General features: G+C 45.4%; 1 protein-coding gene across 4 annotated transcripts in view; it reads left to right on the top strand.

Moving 5' to 3' along the window:
- Positions 1–22356, top strand: part of RhoBTB (Rho-related BTB domain containing) — a 302716-nt gene that overhangs the window by 237943 nt on the left and 42417 nt on the right. For all 4 annotated transcript variants that reach the window (XM_084591542.1, XM_084591543.1, XM_084591544.1 and 1 more), the window contains one exon: positions 558–809. In XM_084591542.1, the coding sequence (XP_084447668.1) occupies positions 558–809 (252 nt within the window). The remainder of the gene's footprint in view (positions 1–557; positions 810–22356) is intronic.

The following is a 22356-nucleotide window of genomic DNA, read 5'->3' as shown; positions in this document are numbered from 1 at the left end:
TTAACTTAATCAACACTGCAGTCGCCTACGCACCGTAGCCGCGCGCTGTTGAGGCCACAGATGAGGAAACCAATGCAGCGCTCTTCGCCAGGTAATTCCAGCAGTAATCGGCTGATAACGTGCTGAAATACTCTCCAGACATACACCAAACTATTTCTAAGCAGAAGCGAAGCTTACGCTTCAGAATATATTTGCACGCGCGAACTGATTTCGAAGGCAGCGTTGCTTGGCGCAGTGTAGGCAGGCTGCGTTTTTGCCTACACCCCATGTCACTGCCGATCGCAGCGCCACCTTTGTTTACAAACATGACGCTTGTCTATAGGAGCTGAAAAATATGAAGTAGTATTCAATACAGCATCTTGACGTGAAACGAACTGAGACATTGGTTAAGCATATACATGATGCCTGTTGAGAACTGCCGATGGTGTTTACGGTTACAAGAACCGCTCTCATAATGCTGGTTTGTCATATATGCTCGTTCATGACCTCAATCATATCCGCAACTTTCGTCCAACTCCACCAGGCTAACTTGATGATTTTTACTCTAATGCGTGCAGGTTCCCTTCTGCCCCCCCAAGCCCATGGCACCCCTGGTGGCAGTACCAGCAAGCCAGTTTGTGGAGCACATGCGGGCATTGTACCAGGCACAGGCCTACACGGACATGCTTTTTCTGGTGGGAAAGCAAGCTCTGCCCAGCCATCGCTGGATGCTGGCAGCAGCCTGCAGTCAGGCCTTCTCCGACCTCTTATCTGCCGTTGATCCGCAAGGAAACCCACCGGCAGGCCGCAGCACCAGCAACTCCAGCATGGTTGGCCATTTGCTGATTTTTGTTTAATTCAATAGGCTGTTTCTTTTAGTGTGAAAGCATTTCTTGGCTAATGAGTGGCGTCACCAAAACACGTCGGCAGAGTGTGGACAGAGCCTCTCATCAGAACATACCCTCATGAACTGTCAATCATCCCTTGCTTGGGTAATTTATATAGCAGTACAGAATTTGGCATCCAGTCTAATTAGAGTATGGCCAATTCGAGGGAGGCCTCCAGATTTAGATGGACCACCTGCAAAATATGACCTCCTGGACCAACCAAAATTTGACCTCGTCAGAGTTGGACCAAAATTAATTTTGAGCCTAATTCGAATATTACCAATTCACTCGTGATTGGCCATCCACAGAATTTGCCCCTAGACCCTGAAATTCGACCCCATCAGAATTCGACCAGAATACATTCCTAACATAATTTGAGTATGGCCAGTTCAGTGGCAACCTCCAGACTTAGGTGGGCCATCCCAAGTTTAAATTGGCCCCCTTGACACCCGAAATTTGCATCGTCTGAATTTTACCAAAATTGGTGTCTAATGTCCTAATTGGAGTATGGCCAACTCAGTGGTGATTTACGAACTTAGATTGGCTACCCTCAAGATACCCCCTTGACCCCCTAAATTTGACTTTGTCTGAATTTTACCGAAATTGGCATTTAAGCTAATTTGAATATGGCTGACTTGGTGGCGACCTCCTGACTTAGGTGGGCCACTCCCAAGTTTGGCCCCCTTGACCCCCGAAAGTTGACTTCATCCCAATTTTATCAAAATTTGGTCCACTCAGTGGTGACCTGCAAGTTTAGGTCAGCCACCCTCAAAATTTGGCTCTCTTGACCCCAGAAATTTGACTTCGTCTGAATTTTGCCGAAATTGGCACTAACCTAATTTGAGTATGGCCGACTTAGTGATGATTTGCGAACTTAGGTGGGCCAACCCAAGGCTTGACCTCTGAAATTTGACTTCCGAATTTTACTGAAATTGGCATGTAACCTAATTTGAGTATGGCCACCTCAGTGGTGACTTGCAAACTTAGGTAGGCCACCCCAAGGTTTGGCGCCCCCAGCAAAAAGTTCAAAAGAAAACCCAATAACTTATTGGGTTATTGCTGCCAATAGGCCTATTGATCCCATATGGTTATTGGTTCTATTGGAGTATTGGTGCCGTTAGGATATTGGTACCATTAGGTTATTGGTATATGGGTGGATTGGTTTTATGGGAATTGTATTGCAGCGGCTGCCTTGGACCACACAACCAATACAAAGATGAGGGCAGATTTCAAATCATGAACCATATTTTATTTTCCATGATTACATACATTCTGCAAACTGCATGGCCGTGCTTTTGCCTTGAAGACTGGGTAATGCTGCAGGTGTGTTTCAGCGCCAAATCAGATGATCCTATGAAGTTAGCTGCATGGAAAAAAGTCTTGTTCAGGAAGACATGCAACATTACACTAATGTACTCTGATGGACAATTTCTAAAGCAGCCACTCAAGAACAACACATATGGCGAGAATCCACACAGAGATAGGTCAAGTGCTGTACAGGCATGTGATCTGTAAAGAATATTTTCCCTGAACAGTGCTTCCAAATGGAACAAGTGAAAGGTTGTAGGCACTTACATGCCGAGTGAGCACATGCACATTGCACCAAAGACCACTTACACCCACTATGTTTCATTTATTCAAAAATTAAAAAGTCATTTCTAGGAGCAGTGTGAGCGCATGTTCCTAGATCAATGCCTCGTAACTACTGGTGTAACTAGTGAGGTTGTACGTAAAATGTGCGAGCGAGGCCTGGCTGCTTTGTGACACCACTTCTGAAGCGAAAAGCTTCACTATGAGGGTCGGAGCCGAGCTTCGCGTATGCCGCGACCGAGTGACGTCACGCAAAGCGCAGGTGTGTCGCCTTCTCGCTGTCTGATGTCACACTGGGGTTGTGCTTATCTTTAAAAAAGAAAAACGGCCGCCACTGGAAATTTAAGTCGAAACCTACGAGTGCCAGCCAAGTGTGTAACTGCCCAGGTCACGCTACGAACGCGAGCGGCACACTCGTCATGGCATGTCATGCCAGTGCACTACGGAGAGAGTGCGGCGAACGCCATCTGCAGTCAGCTATGAGGACAAAGCGGGAACGAGCGCGCCCCAACGCCACCGGGCGGCGCTTTTTGCCTTCCGCGAGTGACAGATGCTGCACCTTTCCTTTCCTGTAAACGAATTATAGAACGCCGGTGAACTTAGGCGCGCTCGACATGGAAGCCAAGGAGAGTTTAGCTGCTGGTGAACAGCGCAGAAGACTGGAGAAATTATCGTTTGATCTCGAGGTAGTCACTGCTTTTCGCTACATATATCCAGGCATAACAGAGCTAAGCCATCTTTCATTTTGTCTTAGCTGGGATGCTACTTGAGAAACATCCACATGCAGTAGTTATAGCAATAAGACCCCCAAAAATGAACGAGTCCTGAGAGCCAGCCTACTCATGGTAGGGTTGACAGTGCAAAGGTAGTGCAGTCAGTAACCATGCAATAAAGTAGGCAGCTTGATGATACCGCAGCACAGTCACAATTATTACATTTGTTGGTTTTGACAAAAGTCCCACATAGATTGAACGGCATGGAATGAAGTACCCAAATGCCACTGCTGCACAGTGCATGCCTTCAAAATTATGGTGCAGATTACTGGAAGACTAGCATGAATGCACGCAGTCACCATTAGTTCACAAGCAAGTTGATAATGACCTCTTACTTCAAGGGTTTTATGGTGTTGTCACAGGAGCTATGATGGAGTCCAAGACATAGCTAACACAGAGCCGATCAAAGCTGGTGGCGATAAGTGAATTAAAAGCATGTTCTTATAAAACTGACATTTGAGCGAGTTGGTACAACATGTTAGAAAGTTACTAGCGCACACAGGACAGGAACAAGGAAGAGAACACCACAAGCGCTGACTTGGCACGCCCAAACCATCTGGTAGAGAATTGCCCGCTCACCACAATGTGGGCAGTCAGGGGAATAAAGGGAGGGGTGCCAGAAGTTTAGGAGAAATGGTGAGCGGGCCGCTTTTGCGATGACAGGCACCGAACTTCCGCGAGAGGGCGTGACATTCAACAGGGGTGCCACATTCGCCGCTCGGCATGTAGCGACCGCGAGGATAGCGGGGGTACAGAGGAGGGGTGCGATTCTTTTGATGCTATTTTCACACGCTATGCAATTGGTGCGATATATAATAAAGAGGCTACTTATTCGAGTTGCTTAAAATGATCCCTGGCATTCCTTTACATCTCTCTGGAGACGCTGTGCACGCTTGGGTATTTTTTCGGAGCAGCGCCCGATGTTTGAATCGCTATTTGAAACTCTTTCAACGTTTCTTCTTCCTGCAGACAGCCATAAATCGTCCAGATGAGAGATTCATACTCAATGTTTCGAACGAAGTGTGGTATTTTGCATTCGTTCTTCCTGTAAAGGAATAAAGGCTGCTGCAGAGGAGCGCTATTGAGAAAAACAGTATACATGCGAATCAAAGCTTGCGCTTTGTAAGGCCTCTTTAGGAACCCCTTAATTGTTACGAACCTTATTCACGAACACCTGCTTATATTTTGCAGCTTGCGCTTATCAATACATCACAACATTTATCTTAAATCATCAGTAATCTGTAATACATCTCCTTAATCGGTGTTCTTTCTGTGCCCTAATCACCACTTATAGAAATGCCAAATACAGTGTGGAAATAAAACACATTTATTGATAGCAGTACTAATTTATAGCACTGCGGTATTTACCGGCAAAAAAAAAAAAAAAAAAAAGAACGTATACGCGACTCAAGCTTTTATTCTTTGATAGTGAATAACAAATACACATATCGCAGACATTTATTTACGTGCCGCTCACCAAAGGGTGAACCAGCTGTACAGATAAAAAAAAGAATTAAAGTACAGCTAGGATAATACTTCAGATAAATGATAAAAATGGAAACTATCACTGTCGAGGGAATAAGTTCATAGTGGGCACTTGAGTGTGGACGCTTCACTAGCATCAAATGGTATACATGTACAAAGCAAAAAAAGCACTTGCAATTGCACGTCGTCTTGGCAAGTATGATGCAATTCTTGGTGTGCACTGAGAGAAAACGGAAAAATGCGGAAAAGATGACGAGCACCTAATACGCAAGCAATTAATATGAGGCCAAATTCAAATGCGGACATAATGCATGTTTATTCTTCGAGTGTGTGGTACGAAATATGAGTAATCGACTCGATATACTTGCCAACTACTGCTTACAGAACTATAATCGGGCTGCTTGCCGGCTACTCTTTGCAGAACTAATCAGACTATAATTGTTTCATTGAGAAAAGTATAAATATTGTTTGATATTAGACGTGAAATACTTCCAAGAAAATTTAATTATTTTTCCCTTTGGGAACTCTTGCCGTGGTTTGACTTTGCAAAGAGCGCAGCCGCAAAAACACATGAAATTTCATTACTTCAAGTGCAAGCTTTCTGGTGCTCCAAGCAGCTAAAGCTTTTGAACCTCCACACTTTACAGGAAGGTTGCAAAATTTGAAGTGCAAAGGCATCCAGATGGTCCACCCGAGTCAAATTGTTGGGTAAATTGCGACCTAGCTTCGAGCCTATATGGACAGTTTTTGGTCATGATGAGAAACCAAGTGCTGGCCTCACAACCTCTCTTTCGCAGAAAGATGATCTAGCGGAAGCGAATTAAGCGCACACTATAGCCTCTGCGTCTTCTATTTTCCGTCATTCTTTCTTTTTCAAAGCTTTTCTTTTTTCATTTTGTATGTGCACCAAAACAGGAGTGATTTTCTGGGGGCAATGGTTTACATGTTACAGGTTGCTTGAGCATGCAGGATAAAAACTAGCTAAAATGAAAACATATTCTGGAACAGTTATCGTCAAACTGTAACGCACTGAGATTAAATGTTTTAAGTATAGCGCACACCTCTGGGTATTTAAAGCTACCTGGCAGTTAGAAGAATGTTCCAGCTTATGGAAAGATAAAAAAATAAAAGGTTTGTTCTTAGTTTTACAGAGTTTTTGACTTCAATTTCGATGCTTATATCTTTATACGCATTCAGTTGCACTCCCCACTTGTAGCCTGTTTGTGCACTACTTTCCTCTTCCCAGGCCTTCATTTGGTTCTTAAGCTCGGTTGTTCTCTTTTTTTTATTGCCTTTCATATATCTTCATTTTCTTCATCTTTAGCTGCCCGCTTTTTTTTTTTTTTTCGTCGTGCATTTGGTGTGCCGCACGAAAATTCCAGCCCTTTATTCACATTCGCGGTTGCTCTATTCACGGCGCTGCGTGCCTTTTACAAACCCTTTTCTCCCTCCCTGGTAGGCGACTCGTTTTTTTTTTTTTCGTGTGCAACTTTTACCTTCTCCTTCTTCCACCTTTCCTTACCCACGTCCTGTTATTCAACAGCCAGTTTACCTGGTGTGGTATCATTCATTTTTCATGTCCTTACTATATCTCTACCTCTATGCGGAGTAGTCCATATTTAATTAATTCGAACCGATTGCAGACTTTTCTTGCGGCTTCTGGTGACGTACTGTAGTTGGCATGGTTTGCGTGTAAAGCAGCGGAATATATCATTTGGACTGTTTTGAAAATGGGGTTACTGATGACCAACTTTAGCCAGCGCTCGAACGCACGTGTTGCATGTTTGACTTCTTCATACATCCTGTATCCACACTGCCCTCATTTTCAAAATGAGTACATTCCAAAACATGAATTGGGTGCTTTAGAAAGGGACCGAGTTGGTCCCAAAATGTCGGGTTCTAATAAATAATTTGGTTGGTGATAAGTGTTCTCAACTTTTGGCGCTTTAGGAGTGCTGAAGGAAGCTGTACGGCGAGTGAAGCATGCTATGCGAGTCTGAATTCGTACGCCCTCTCCAAGCTGTTTTCTTCGGAGCCCTATTCCTGTCATATTACTTCCCTGAGGTGTTGCTGAAGGCCAAAATGGAAAATAAATGAGATGATTGCTAACAGTACCGAGCCCCGTTAATTGGCATAATCATAAAATCTTGTCGCGAACAGCTTGAGACAACGCAGAAGCCAACAAGAGTATGCAGTGCGCGCGGTATCTGCCCCGCCGCAGAGCGCGCATACACGGGCGCCCGGACGGCTGACACACCAGTTGCTGGTGGCGCCCTCTGCGCTGCGGCGCCTCCGTCATCGCAAAAGCGGCTACCCGCTTCCATGCATATCATGCGTGGTCGTCACACTGCCCAATCTTTTTAGAGCAGTGAACTGTATCATGAGTCTAGACTTCGGAACGGCTACTTTTGGCTTCTGGAGGCTAAAGCCGCAGGTACAACTATGATGCTTAGAATATAAACCTTTTCACAAATCGTCGTTCAGTAGCACCATTTCCCGATACGGGCGACGTCTAGCGTCGAAACAGGTTATGTCACCATTTTGGTGCATTTTTGCGCAATCATATAATCTTGGCATTTTACCTCATGGCTGGAAATGTGCTAAAGTATTCCCCATCCACAAGTCAGGTCCAGCACACGATCCCCTCAATTACAGGCCTATTTCCCTAACATCCGTACCTTGTAAAATTATGGAGCACATTATATACACACATCCTTGTTAACTGTCTCGAAAATAACATTTTTTAAAGTGCACAGCATGGATTCCGCAAACTATTTTCTTGTGAAACTCAGCTTGTCTCCTTCACTAATGATTTGCATGCCTATTTAGATTCTGGCTTTTCAACTGACTGTATATTTCTTGATTTGTCTAAAGCTTTTGCAAGTTAAGCCACACACTGCTCCTTCATAAACTAAGCTTTCTAAATATCGACCCTGCTGTAATTAACTGGATTTCCTTCTCTAATGATTTGCATGCCTATTTAGATTCTGGCTTTTCAACTGACTGTATATTTCTTGATTTCTCTAAAGCTTTTGCAAGTTAAGCCACACACTACTCCTTCATAAACTAAGCTTTCTAAACATCGACCCTGCTGTAATTAACTGGATTTCCTTCACTAGTGATTTACATGCCGATTTAGATTCTGGCTTTTCAACTGACTGTATATTTCTTGATTTCTCTAAAGCTTTTGCAAGTTAAGCCAATCCACACACTACTCCTTCATAAACTAAGCTTTCTAAACATCGACCCTGCTGTAATTAACTGGATTCGCGCTTTCCTCACGTCCCGCGTATGATTTGTAAATGCTAATGAAATCAGCTCACCTTCTGTCCCAGTCCGGTCCGGCGTTCTGCAAGGGTCGGTTCTGGGACCGCTCTTATTTTTGATTTACATAAATGACTTGCCTTCCTGTGTTTCTTTGAAAATTTGCCCTTTTGCTGATGACTGTGTCTTGTACTGTAAACTTGCTGATAATTCTGATGTCCTATTAATCCAGAATGACCTTAATAATATTAGCGAATGGTGCAGTAAATGGTGCATGCAATTAAACATTAACAAATGCAAATCAATGAGGGTATCTGGAACTAATGTAACAAGTCCTATGTATATGCTTAATAACGTCCCATTAGAATCTGTAAAGTCATACCGTTATCTTGGTGTAATCGTTACTAGTGATCTAACCTGGAAATCGCATGTCAACTCCATCATTGCTAAAGCCAGTCGTACTCTCGGATACATTCGCCGTGATTTCTCTCTTGCACCGTCATCATTAAAATTAATAATGTATACAACATATATTCGTCCACAACTCGAATACACCTCATCTGTTTGGGACCCAGTCAAGCAACACTCATACACTCTGTTGAGGCAGTACAAAATTGCTCCAGCCCGGTTCATCTTAAATAACTATCAAAGGACAGCCAGCGTTACTAATATGAAAGCATACTTACATCTCCCGCTGTTATCGACTCGAAGAAAACTATCCCGCCTCTCTCTTTTTTATAAAATATACTACCATAACTCAACGTTGCACTCCTTATGGGTTCAACCACCATCTTAAATTTCATTTCGCCATAACCACAGTCAAAAGGTAAACATTCCACACTCAAACACAGTTGCCTATTCTAACTCGTTTCTTCCCCACACCTGTAATGATTGGAATAACCTGTCTGCATCCCTAACAAGTATAACTGAAGAAGAAAAATTTAAATCCGCGCTAGAAACTTTCTTTCTTGCCTAGTATTAAAACTTATTATATGGTTATTTGCTTATCTTCATTGTATACTGTTTTGCTCATTCTATTTTTATATATATTGTAAGGTAACGCAAAGGTCGGACTTGGGGGATCAGGCTTTATTGCAGACCTGAAGCCTTGGTCGCACACTGCAGCCAAACACACTCCGCGATGACGATGGGTATCTACAAGAGGGAGCAGGATGAAGATGAAGCAGCACATTCAGCCGTGTGGAAGATGAAGCGCCACACAGTGCTCACACTATTTCGCCCGCGCAGCTGAAGCGGCCAGCCTGGCCGCAATTAGTCCGCAGGATTGCGCCGAATAAAAGGTTTCATACGTGAAACGTGGACAACTTCAGTGCCACGGTAACGACAGTCCGGAGGAGGGTAAACAGGGGAGACACGATAGTTGACCGGGGAGGTTTTTGCAAGAACTGTGTAAGGACCAATGTAACGGTGCTGTAACTTGTCACAAAGGCCAGGAGTGCGTATTGGGGTCCAAAGTAACACCTCGTCACCGGGATGGAACGAAACTTGGCGATGGGTTGCATCATAGCGGCACTTGTGGTCTTCCTGGCTAGTTTCCATGTTGACGCGAGCAAGCCGGCGAGATTTGGCCACTTGGGAAAGGAACTGGTCAGGAAGAGAGGATGAGGAACTGGCATGTGTAGAAAGGAAAGAGGCGTCAAGAAAGGTAGCGGGAGAACGGCCGTAAACGAGGAAAAACGGGGTGTAACCTGTGGTCCGCTGTACAGCCGTATTGTAGGCCAACGTAACAAAAGGAAGTATTACGTCCCTGTTTCGGTGGTCCTGGTCGATGTACATAGACAACACGTCAGAAAGCGTGCGGTGGAACCGCTCAGTCAACCCATTGGTCTGCGGGTGATAGCTGGAGGTCAATTTGTGATGTGTGGTTGAGGCCTCAATAACTTCGGCTACAATCGTCGACAGAAATGTCCGACCACGATTGCTGAGAAGCACTTGAGGGGCCCCATGGCGCAGTACGAGCGATTCCAAAAAGAAGGTCGCGACCTCATGTGCTGAGCCATTAGGCAGGGCAGCGGTCTCAGCGTAGCGTGTTAGGTGGTCGACGGCGGTGACGATCCAGCGATTCTCGTGCGGACAGTGGAAGTGGCCCGTATAAGTCTATGCCAACAACGGCAAAAGGAGTAGCAGGGCAAGGTAGCGGCTGTAGTAGGCCAGCAGGAGGAGAAGTGGGCCGTTTGCGGCGCTGGCATGGCAGACAAGAGGCGACATATTTTGCCACACTTGAGGCAAGGCCTGGCCAGAAGAAACGGGTTTTCATGCGGTAGTAAGTTTTATGAAAGCCTAAGTGACCGGCTGTAGCATCATCGTGGAAAGCGGCCAGGATACGGGTGCGAAGCGCTCTCGGAATAACGGGGACCCAACGGGTGCCTTCAGAGCAATAAATATAACGGGAGAGCACGCCGTTGTCAAGTTTGAACTTTTGGAGTTGCCTGCGCATCCTAGCGATAGGAGGGTGAGAAGCACCGGTGAGAAGGTTGATTAGGGAAAGACAGTAGGGATCTGCTCGCTGGTGTGAAATAATGGCGTAGCGATCTGGAGCAGCGGCAGGAGTAGCACAGGTGATGTTTGGAGCTCTGGACGACATTGGGACGTCGAGGGTGCACGCAGGAAGGCGCGAAGAAGCACTAGGTGGTGATTCTGGGAGCGGGCAGCGGGAATGAGCATCGGCGTCTCGATGTTTGCGACACGATTTGAATATGACATCGAAGTGGTATTCCTGCAAACGCAGAATCCAACGGCCCAGGCGTCCAGTCAAATTTTTGAGGGTTGATAACCAGCACAGAGCGTGGTGATCGGTAACGATCGTGAAATGGCGGCCGTAGAGGTAGGGGTGGAATTTCTGAACTGCCCAAACGACGGCGAGGCACTCTTGCTCAGTGATGGTGTAGTTGCGTTCCGCTGGTGTTAGAGTTCGACTGGCAAACGCAATTACCTTTTCCCGAGAAGCGGTATCACGTTGCAGAAGTACGGCGCCGATACCGAGGCTGCTGGCATCGGTGTGGAGAATGGTGGCAGCAGTGTCGTCGAAGTGAGCGAGAACAGGGTCCGAAGTGAGGGCATTCTTTAGGGTTTGGAAAGCTTTTTCGCATTCTTCGGACCAATTGAAAGTAGTACGGTCGGTAAGGAGGCGGTGGAGCGGTGCAGCAATGGTAGCGAAATTGCGAATGAAACGGCGAAAGTATGAAGACAGGCCAAGGAAACTGCGTAGTTCCTTAGTTCGCTGAGGGCGTGCAGAGTTCAAAACTGCAGCAAGCTTGTCAGGGTCGGGTCGAATGCCATCGCGGCTGACGAGGTGGCCCAGGATCTTGATTTCTTTCTTGGCGAAATTACACTTTTTTGTGTTCAGCTGGAGACCGGTGGATGCCAGGCACGTTAATACTTGATCAAGGTGGCATAAATGATCAGAAAAAGTCGCAGAGAAAATAACTATGTCGTTCAGGTAGCACAAGCATGTTTTCCACTTAAGTCCTCTAAGAACAGTGTCAATCATGCGCTCAAACGTAGCGGGGGCATTACAAAGTCCAAAAGGCATGACATTGAATTCGTAAAACCCATCGGGAGTAGCGAATGCGGTTTTTTCTTTGTCGGCTTCGTGCATCGGTATCTGCCAGTAACCGGAACGCAAATCCAAAGTGGAGAAATATTCGGCGCCCTGAAGACAGTCGAGGGGGTCGTCAATTCGTGGCATAGGGTAAACATCTTTGCGAGTGACTTTGTTAAGTGCGCGGTAATCAACGCAAAAATGCACGGTCCCATCCTTTTTTTCGACCAAGACGACCGGAGATGACCAGGGGCTAGCTGAGGGCCGAATAATGTCTCGTCGGAGCATATCATTTACATTATCTTCTATGATTTTAGGTTCTGATAAGAAAACACGGTAAGGGCGGCGGCTAACAATAGAAGTACCTTCTGTAATAATGCGGTGCTCTGCAGAAGACGTTCGGCCCAAGGTCGGAGAAGTGACATCAAAGGAGGTTTGGTGTTTTCGAAGTAATTCCTGGAAAGCTTGGCGGTGAGTCGCAGGAAGGTCAGGATTGATGGTGCCAAAGAGAACACAGAGAGAACCATCGGAAGAAGCTGCTGGTGAGGAAGAGGGGGCGGTAAGGGTGGTGAGGGACACCGGGTGAATGTCCAGGGCACAAGGAAAACATGTCCCTTTAGTCAGCACAATGGGCTCTGGGGAAGTGTTCGAAGCAGCGACAAGCGCTGTGCCATGCTCAAACCGAATAAGACTTGGTGGTAGCGCGATTCCACGGGTCAGATGGCGATCAGAAGGCACGATTAGCACATCTCCATTATCAATGTCAGTAGAAGTAAGCGCGACAAGTTGTTCGCATCCAGGGGGCAACATTGAGTTAGTAGCGGCAAGCAGGCGATGACGGGGCTCGGGAAGTGCAGAAGACGGATCGCTCTCATTCATGTAAATGACCCTGACGCGACACGAAATGCTGGCTGATGCGGCAGACAGAAAATCCCAGCCTAAAATAATTGGGTGAGCGCACGGTGACATCACGGCAAATTGTACATGGTGGCGGACACCAACAAAAAACTCGCACAGTACACTTAGCAAAAGGCCGAATTATTGCACCATTAGCTCCACGGAGTTATTGATTTATTTATTTATTCAGATACCCTAAAGGCCCGCTGGGGACATTACATAGGGGGGGGACATAAGCCAGTATACAATTCATTGTTAAAGAAACAATCAAACAAACAAACAACAAAAAAGAACAAAGGTCCATCATAAGGCGTTTTCACTTTTCGCAAGCGGGAGCACAAGTCAGTGTGTATCACAGAAACAGCGGCGCCCGTGTCAACCAAAGCCTCAACAGATAAACCTTCAACCCACACTAAAATAATATTCCAGGGATGTTCCGGAGGATTTTTGGGATGGTCGAAGAGTGCAGTTTTCCCTCCTAAAACTGCAGTGGTCAGTTTTCCGATAGGCGGGGGGTCGTCAGAGAAGCTTGACGGAGAGGCGAGGTTGAGCGACGAAAAGGCGAAGGAGAACGGCGTCTTGAAAGCCTGTAACCAGCAGGCGGAGCGGGGCTTTCTGGCGGGGCTGATGAACGTCAGGGATAATCAGGGAATGAACGGTGGTTAGAGCCGGAAAAGCGAGGAGGGTAGTCTGCTTCAAATGAGTCGTAGCCGCGGCGTTCATTCTGGAGCCTGTGACGACAGAAGCGGGAAATATGGCCTCGGTACCCACAGTAATAACAAACAGGGCGGGCTGGGCGCCATTTGGGGTAGTATGTCGGTGCCGCGGCAGGTGGTGCCAATGCAGCGACATGAGCAGTGGTAGGCGCCGGTGGCGTAGGCGCTCCAACTGTAGGCGGCATGCAGGACGTGACCTGGGCGTACGTTGGCACCTGAGAGATGGTAGGAGTGACCGATGTTGGGGGGGAATAGGTCATTGAGGCCAGCTCTTCTTTGACAATGCTACGCAGGCCGGCACTTGAATGATGTGGCTCAGATGCAGGGCGGCACAAATTACCTTGAGATGAGAGCTCTTCACGAATTAATCCGCAAATAAGCGCACGGAGGTCAGCGTCGGCAGTGAAACCAAATGAAGTGGGATCAGCCTGCAGGCGTATTGACTGTAGTTCATCAAGGCGTTGACAAGTATACAGATATGATGGCGTCGATTGTGGTAGGGTTCTGCACGGCCAGAGCGTTATAGGCGAGTGGCCCAATACCTTTAAGGACGTGCCGAACCCGCTCGGCCTCTGGCATGGTGTCATTTATGCACCGACAAAGTGCAAGAACATCTTCTATATAAGAGGTATAGGTCTCATTGGACCGCTGAAATCGGGCTTCTAGCTTCTTCTTGCGGACTCCGTGCGAACAGGAGGAGTGCAGAAAATCTGGCGTAACTTTTGTTTAAAGGTAGCCCAGTCCGGAATCGTCGATGCATGATTTAGGAACCACGTTTTGGCCACATCCGTCAAATAAAAGGACACATTAATGAGTTTAAGAGAATCGTCCCACCGGTTGAAAGCACTGACCCGATCGTAGCTGTCGAGCCAGTCATCAGCGTCGTCGCCGCGGAGACCGGTGAACATCTGCGGGTCATGCTGACGGCTACTGACAGTCCAAGTGGCAAAGGGAGCTGGAGTCGAATTGGTAGAAGCCGGAGTAGCGGAGTGGCCCTCTTGAGTCATGACGATGGTGGTCGGGGTCAAACGGCGGCCAGAACGAAGCTCCAGGTAGATGCAGGTGGCGAAGCAGCGGGGAAATCAAGGCGCACCTCCACCACGTGTAAGGTAACGCAAAGGTCGGACTTGGGGGATCAGGCTTTATTGCAGACCTGAAGCCTTGGTCGCACACTGCAGCCAAACACACTCCGCGATGACGATGGGTATCTACAAGAGGGAGCAGGATGAAGATGAAGCAGCACGTTCAGCTGTGTGGAAGATGAAGCGCCACACAGTGCTCACAATATATATTTTTTTACACCTATGCCATCTTCCTAAATTTCCCATGTACCTCGTTGTTCTTTTTTATGTGCTTTGTTTTTCAGAGATTTGTACGCTTATTGTATTAACCTTCTGTTTTATATATATTTCCTGTATGCGTCCCTCCCCTCTGTAACGTACAGTCTTTGTCAAAAATATACAGCCCAAGGGTTTTGCTTCTAAGCCCCGTAACGGGACTCAGTACACAACTGCACCATTCGAAATCGAGTAGACGACAAATCTAGTCCCCATTCTTCTCTATGCTTACCTATATATTCCAGTATTGCTTCCAGGGGTTTAGGTAGAGTGCTTACAAGCGAACCCCTTGGGCTGTATATTTTTGACAAAGGCTGTACATCTGTACCCTGTGGGTATTTTAAATAAATAAAAGGGTGCCATATTGCATGCTTCAGCTTGAATCTCTGCCTACCTCTTCTGCGAGTTTTAGCTCAATTACAGCCTGCTGCGTGCTTTTGAGTGCATCTGACTGGATGTTAATGATCTCGATCACCGTGGTCTTGGCTACCTCATCGCGTGCAGCCACCTTGCAGTTTCGACCGACATCGCTTTGCACGCGCTGATCGACTCACTTGTGTCTTGACTTGCCAAGCGACATCTCGGCCAGCTCAGTGCACGCAGCTGCTGCATCATCCGACAGTGCTGACACGCTAGTTAAAACCACTGTTCGGGGCCACTCTTTTGCGCTCATCCTTTCATCTGCTCCAGACATAAGGTAGTGCCAGTCTCACCATATACTTGATTGCTGAACTCTGTGGCACTGCGCTTTACTGTAAGCTTGCTTGTTGAGCCCAGCTGCCTTGATCTTGTCATATTGATTTAGTTTCTCCACACAGGCGCTTTGCAAAGAGTACTTGAATCGCTTGAGTATCGCCGGTAGGATTAGCTGGACGCATCTATCATCTGGCACGTCAGCGAACTTCTCTACCCCGGCCAGCCAGAAAGGAATGTACTGGGTCTCGTTCAGTAGCCTTCAATAACTTTCACGTACTTTGGACCTGGTCCAAGACTGATCCCATGCGGTCATATGGGTATGAACCCCATGCCTACCACACTCCAGTCTCAAATGGGCATTTTTTAGTGGCATGCGTTCGTCTGCTTCAATCTGGTTCTTCGGTTAGCTTTTGATTCATTTCTTTGAATATCTGCTTCGATCTTTAGGGTTTCAGCTTCACTTCTCAACCTCTGCTTTCTTCCTCTCTTCTATCTTGTGAATCTCCATCTCAAGCTCTTGGATTCTTTGCTCATGGTCGAGTCTTCGCTTGGTGTGGTCGCATCGTGAGGTTAAGGTGTGCAGTTGGAGGTTCATATATCATCGGTTCGAATCCCTGTTGCGAACTGGCCTCCAACTTGATTGGCATGCTGAATGGGATGAGAAATTGCATCGCACCACCTGGAGCGCTGCACAAATACGGTTTCCGTTACGGTTTGGATGCGAAAGAGGGGAAATCTTGCGTCCCATCGAGGTCTGTTAATGGTGCCATACAAGCAAATGGCTCGCCAGAGTCAATAGCAGGGGGAGAGTGGGTGGAGGGCCCTCATCCCACTCGCAGCTTCGGTGGCTAGAAAACGGCTGTTGCGACGCCATCTTCGTGGGTACAATCGAGTGTTTTGCACTTTGAAAAAATTGGCTAAATGAAGCAACTGCTAAGTTAAACATTCAGCTTGAGCCAGCGATTGGGTGGCAGCTGCTGCTACATGCTGACGCTTCCTACGCTCTCGCTCTGGCACGGCCCTCCTGGCATCAACCTTGTCGATGAGTTTAGAAAGTTTGTCTGGCCTCTACGCATTGCTGACCCCATTCCCGCTGCTGCAAAGCTGTTGTCGCCCGTCAGTCGTCCTATGCCGCTTCTCACGAGTGCCCCCCAAATCACAGTAGCCTTGCACAGCTGCTGCATATTGTCAAGTAGTGGTGACAAGGCCGTACACGCCAAAAGAAGACGTATATTTTCTCTTCGGAGCTGCATCCAGCAGTGTTAGGATCTAAGGCATCATGAATGAATATGGGGATAAGTAAAAAACATGTTTCTCGGATTTTATAAAAATTATTGTTTTAAGTTGAGCTTAGCACCACTGCCTGTATTCAGACTATACCAGTAAAATTTCGTTAATTTGACCCCCGTTAATTCTGAAATTTGGATAATTCAAACTAGGACTCCGGTAGCGGCTGACATCTATCTAATTGCGTCGGACGCTTGTTAATTCGGACATGGGCGAGCTCGCTCCAGTAAATTCGAATGAGGATAGCGTCGAGGTACGACTTGCCACGTAGCGAGCGATCAACGAAATAGACCTCCCTGAACCTGAATAGCATAGAGCGGCTCCACCATCAGTGTAATATGTTTCTGAGGGAACATTAAGACATGACGGAACTTGTAACTGAAGATGGGAGTGAAGTATAGTGGCACTGTCTGCGAGACACTGATGACAGATGACACACCAGACACACGGCAAAGGAAATAATAAGGGTATTATACTGGTTTGTTTGATTGTAGTGATTATTTTGATCGTATATTTTGATTGAAGTCCGGTATATCAAAAATGAATGAAGAAATCGTGGATGTTGTGGATGATATCAACAACCGATTGCGAAGAAACAATCTCCTAATCAAAGGTCTCCCAGAAAAAGAAAACGAGGACTATGAGGAATCAGAAAAAATTGTGAGGGAATTCTTCTCCGATCATCTTCAGATAAATGCTGGCGATATTGAGCGCGCCCATCGAGTAGGGCAGCGCCGAGACAACGTTCACCGCCCCTTGATTGTCAAATTTCTAAACTTTAAATCAAAGGCTGAGGCACTACGTAGCGCTTACAAACTTAAAGACCTCGATACTCCTAAGGTTTGGCTGGAGGTGGATTTCTCCCCCAGGGTACAATATGCCCGAAAGATGCTGCGTGACTACGCTAAAGCTAACCGTTACGAGAAGGAGCGCTTCAGTGTTCGATTCAACAAGCTTCACCTACACGGCTGTATCTACAAGTACAATTCATCCACAGGCAGAGTAGAGCTGATCACACGTACGACTCCCTCTGAGCACTGACTGCCTTCTTTGCGTCAACCTCAAGCCACTCATGTATCAGCAATTTCGATTCTTCTAGCTAACTTCTGCAGCATTCTTCCAAAGGTTGATGTTTTAAAATCCTTTTTGCACACATGCTCCGCTTACATAATTATCGGCACAGAAACGCGGTTATCTGACGAAGTTTCCAACAGCGAGCTTGCGCTTCCGGGTTCTTTGGTGCTCTTCCGCAAAGACAGAGATAACCACCGAGGTGGCAGAGTTATGATCGCAGTTAAAGATGATTACCAACCCTTTCTTGTGCAGATTGACACACCTCTCGAGTTGATTTGGGTATCTGCTTGCTTTCAGCACATCAAATACATTTTTGGGGCTTGCTATCGTCCCCCTGATAGCAGATCTGATTTTTCTGAACTCCTGAACGACGCTCTCGAACACATTACAACAAAGTTTTCAAAGTGTATTATTGTCTTAGGTGGCGATTTCAATTATCCCTATATCGATTGGTTGTCTTCTTCTATCTTTTCTCAGAATAATCGCTCTGAATGCGTTCGCTTTTTCCACTTGCTTCAGCTGCATCACCTTTCACAGCTGGTACAGCAACCCACGCGCGGCAGTCATATCTTAGACTTACTCTTAACTAATCATCCCGAACAAGCTACAACGTGTGTCCTGGAGGAGATTAGTGACCATAGGCTGGTTCACTGCTCCTTAATGATGCCTCGGACTAACAAAATAAAAGAAAAGAAAAGATTGCGTGACTACGCTCATGCCGATATGCAGAAAATTAATCATATATTTTCTAGCTTTTCCCCCTGGTTTGCAGACACCCTTGAAATGCGATCCGCGAACGAGAATTGGCGCCTATTGCGTGATAAGCTCAAAGAAATTGAATCTACTTGTATTCCACAATTCACAATCAGAGCAGGATCCAATGACCCCTGGTTCACAGCCCATGTGAAGAGAAGCCTGAACAGAAAAAAGAGGGCTTATAAGAAAGCTAGTCGAACCAATTCACCGCTTGACTGGGGAAGATACCATAACCTTTCGAATTTAACTACAGCTGCAATCCTGGAATCTAAGGAAAACTATTTTGGCCGGACTCTTCCCAATATGCTTAAAACCAACCCTAAAAAATTCTGGCGCTCAGTTTATCCCAAACCCGACCAGACTGCGCCTATCCTAACGGACGAGAATGGTTGTGCCTATTCCTCTCCATTTATCGTTGAAACGTTTAGTGAACTTTTTCGTCAAGTGTTCACAGACGAGATGCCACTTACCAGTTCCCATGTGCTCACTCCTTCATGTACACAGTTTAAGTTCCCCCCAATTGTAATATCTGAAAATGGTGTAGCGAAGGCGATTGACAGACTTCCGCTTTCCTCCAGTCCTGGCCCCGATGGCATCACCTCCAAACTTCTCAAACTAACGTGCCATAAATCAGCATTTCTTTTGTCGCTGCTATTTCAGCAGTCACTTGACTCAGGATGCGTCCCGGACGACTGAAAGATCGCTCACATCATTCCTATACATAAGGCGGGAGCTCGTTCTGATCCTACTAACTACAGACCCATTTCCCTGACACCAATATGCTCCAAACTATTAGAACACACCTTGTTTTCTCACATTATGAACCATTTAAACTTAAATAATCTGCTTCTAGAAAATCAGCATGGTTTCCGGTACAAAAAATCATGTCAAACGCAGTTATTTGAATTAGTTACTGACCTACACCATGCGCTACATATGTCCCTTGACACAGACGCAATTTTTGTCTATTTTTCAAAAGCCTTTGATCTTGTTCCTCACAAACGTTTACTGTTAAAAACTAAAAATCTGCAGCTTGATGATAACACGGCCAGATGGATCGCTGAATTCTTGACTAATCGTTTCCAATCAGTTAAGATAAATGATTGCATCTCTAACCCTGCACGTGTAAAATCAGGTGTCCCACAAGGGACAGTTCTCGGCCCTTTGCTCTTTTTAATTTATATAAATGACATAGCAAGTAACATCAACTCATCAATTTGCCTTTTTGCAGACGACTGCGTAATCTATAAAACAATATCTAACGCGGAAGATGCACATACGCTCCAGTCCAATCTAAACAGGCTAACTGAATGGTGCCGTACTTGGCAAATGGAAATTAATGAAGAAAAAATTAAACATATAAGATTTTCGTCTCTTCCAGGACCGTTACTTAGTGTGTACACAATCAACGGTAAAGCTGTTGAATCTGTTTCTCCTATACAATATCTGGGTGTTCATTTGCATTTTAATCTCTCTTGGAATGCTCATATAGACTTCATCACCGGCAAAGCTTTTAGAAAACTTGGCATGCTAAGGCGCCGTTTACACCTCGCAAATTCTAACACAAGACATCAAGCTTACACTACACTGATAAGGCCAACCTTAGAATATGCTTCCGTCATATGGCATCCTCACCAGGACTCCCTTTCGAATCTTCTTGAATCCATCCAGAATAAAGCAGCAAGATTCATTACATCATCCTACTCAAGATTTCAGAGCGTATCATCAATTAAAGAAGTTTTAAACCTACCATCGCTCGCTTTCAGAAGAAAGTTTGCGCGATTATCATTTCTTCATACATTATACTATAGCAATTCGAAATTTGCTCGCTCCCATTTTCTTCCTGCTCCACACGTCTCATCCCGGCTTGACCATGCGAACAAAATCCTCCCACTTTTCACACGAACAAAAAAAATACCACTATTCACCACTCTCTCTAGCAATAAATGAATGGAATCAGTTGGCGTCAAGTATTGCTGTTTTGACTGATTTATCAGAGTTTCAAGCAGCATTGCTAGCTTCTTCAGACACATCGTAGTCAATTTACGCGGTTTTGTCGTTCCCTGTATAGAGCTTCCTTTCCTTGATTCTTTCGGTGTAATCTGTGTTTCTGAGTCGGTGAGATCTCAGATGTTTCATTTATTATCTTTTTTGTGGTTTTAGTTTCTGTATTCATGGTCAGTTTTGTGGTGTCTGTCATGCGCGATGTGCATGTTTTTCCCTTTTGCTGAGAAATCGCTGCACATTTTTATCTTTTTACAGTTCTCTTATTATGTTGAAATATTGCTTGCCCGACAATTTTTTCTAGTTTGTGTAAAGATTACTATGACTAGGTATATACTTCCCTCACATACCACCATAACATCATCTGTTATCCTGTTTTTGTTCTACTCTGATTTGCTTCCACATCCCCCCCTATGTAATGCCCTATTGGGCCTTTAGGGTATTTCAAATAAATAAAGTATACTGATTTGAGGAGCGGTGCCACGAGAGAGGGATGGGTTTCAAATGTCACGAGCACAAAACCAAGCATTATCATGGCTGTGGTTGCATCGACATGCCAACATCACGGACACATAAAGGAACAAGATGACAAAGTGACCAACGCCTTAAAGCCTGCTGCACCCAGGACAACAATGCAGCCGAGAGAGCTCATGAAATACGCAAACCATTCAAAAAACGGTAGAGGATGCAACAGTTGTAATTGTTGCTGGTATGGAGGGGTATCAACGGTTGAAAATTCAAGAGCAATAGACAGAAGAGATAGAAAAATGACAGACTTTTCCTCCTCATGCCTAGGCCATGCCTCTAGATTGTTCCTTGAATTAGCCGGGATAGAAGTTGGTCGTGCTTTCCTCCCCTTCATAAAATTATTATGATGCAGATGGTTTTCGGCAGCTTTTTAGACATATTCAATAATTCAAAATTTCGGTTAATTCGACCATTTTTTTTTTCCAGGCCTCTTGAAAGTCAAATTAATGAGAGTGTACTGTATCTGAAAATATGCAATTTGATCGGCAGCAAACATTGCAAATTCTTGGTATGGTACATAATTAGGGTTGTTCGTTTTTGGGTAAAACCTAATTTTACTCGGTTTTTGCACACTGAACATGTTCTTAAAGAATCAGGTAAAACCCGATTTTTCTTGGTTTCTGGAGCAACCGTGCCCACGGAACTTTTTGAAAGCTCGTATGAAAGTACCAAAGCAGAAGCTATTCGAGCAATACTTTCTGATAAAGAGGTTCTTTATGCAAAGACAGTCTTAATGAGAGATGCACTCGAGCCACTTTCAGATGTCCAGAAAATGCTTGAAAGCGGAAAACTTCTGATGCCAAGCTTCGATCAACTTGTAAACGTCAAGTTAGAGCAGACTGTCAATGAATTTTACACAATGATCGGTAAAAGCGACCGGGCAAAAGGTGTTTTGTCTATGTTACCTAAGAGCAGTGACACATTAGTAAAAACTTGTGAAGAGTTTTGCACGAAAATCTCCACAAAATGGGGCTGCACTCTGAAACCAAACATCTCAGACAAAGAACAAAAGCAGTTGACGATGTGAAAACTGGGTGCCTTACTCGATCCATTCCAGAAGCGGCTGCTAGTCAGTTGTTTGATGGCTACCAACCTCTCTTTATTTTCGTGATGGGCGATGTAGGCTCGCAAAGTTGCACTGATGAACTATTGGAACGACGCAACTGTGCGCTACCCCAGGCTAGCAAATGCAGCGTTAACATTGTTGTGTCTAGCTATTGGCAGCTGCAAACGTTCTCTCAGCTAAATCCAGAGACAAGACAGGTCTCAGAACTGAAATGTTGCGCATGCAGATGACTATGTGTGTTCATAAGCGCGTGTAAAATGCCCATGATCAGCTCACATGAATAAAATGTTTCTTATCCAAAAACTGACCATTGCACATCACTGAGAGCAATAATTACAACAGAAACACAGAATTATGAAATACTTTCTTGAAAGCAACCCACAACATAACCCTAATCGTTACCTGTTACCCACCAGTTAGAAAAAATCAAATAAACTATTAGTTTGTAAATTTAC

The sequence above is a fragment of the Amblyomma maculatum genome, chromosome 1, assembly GCF_055883805.1.
Source record: "Amblyomma maculatum isolate TAMU_Amacu chromosome 1, ASM5588380v1, whole genome shotgun sequence".
NCBI classification, from domain to species: Eukaryota; Metazoa; Arthropoda; class Arachnida; order Ixodida; family Ixodidae; genus Amblyomma; species Amblyomma maculatum.
Note: the sequence above shows the minus strand (reverse complement) of the source record. Positions and strands in the feature narration are given on the sequence as shown.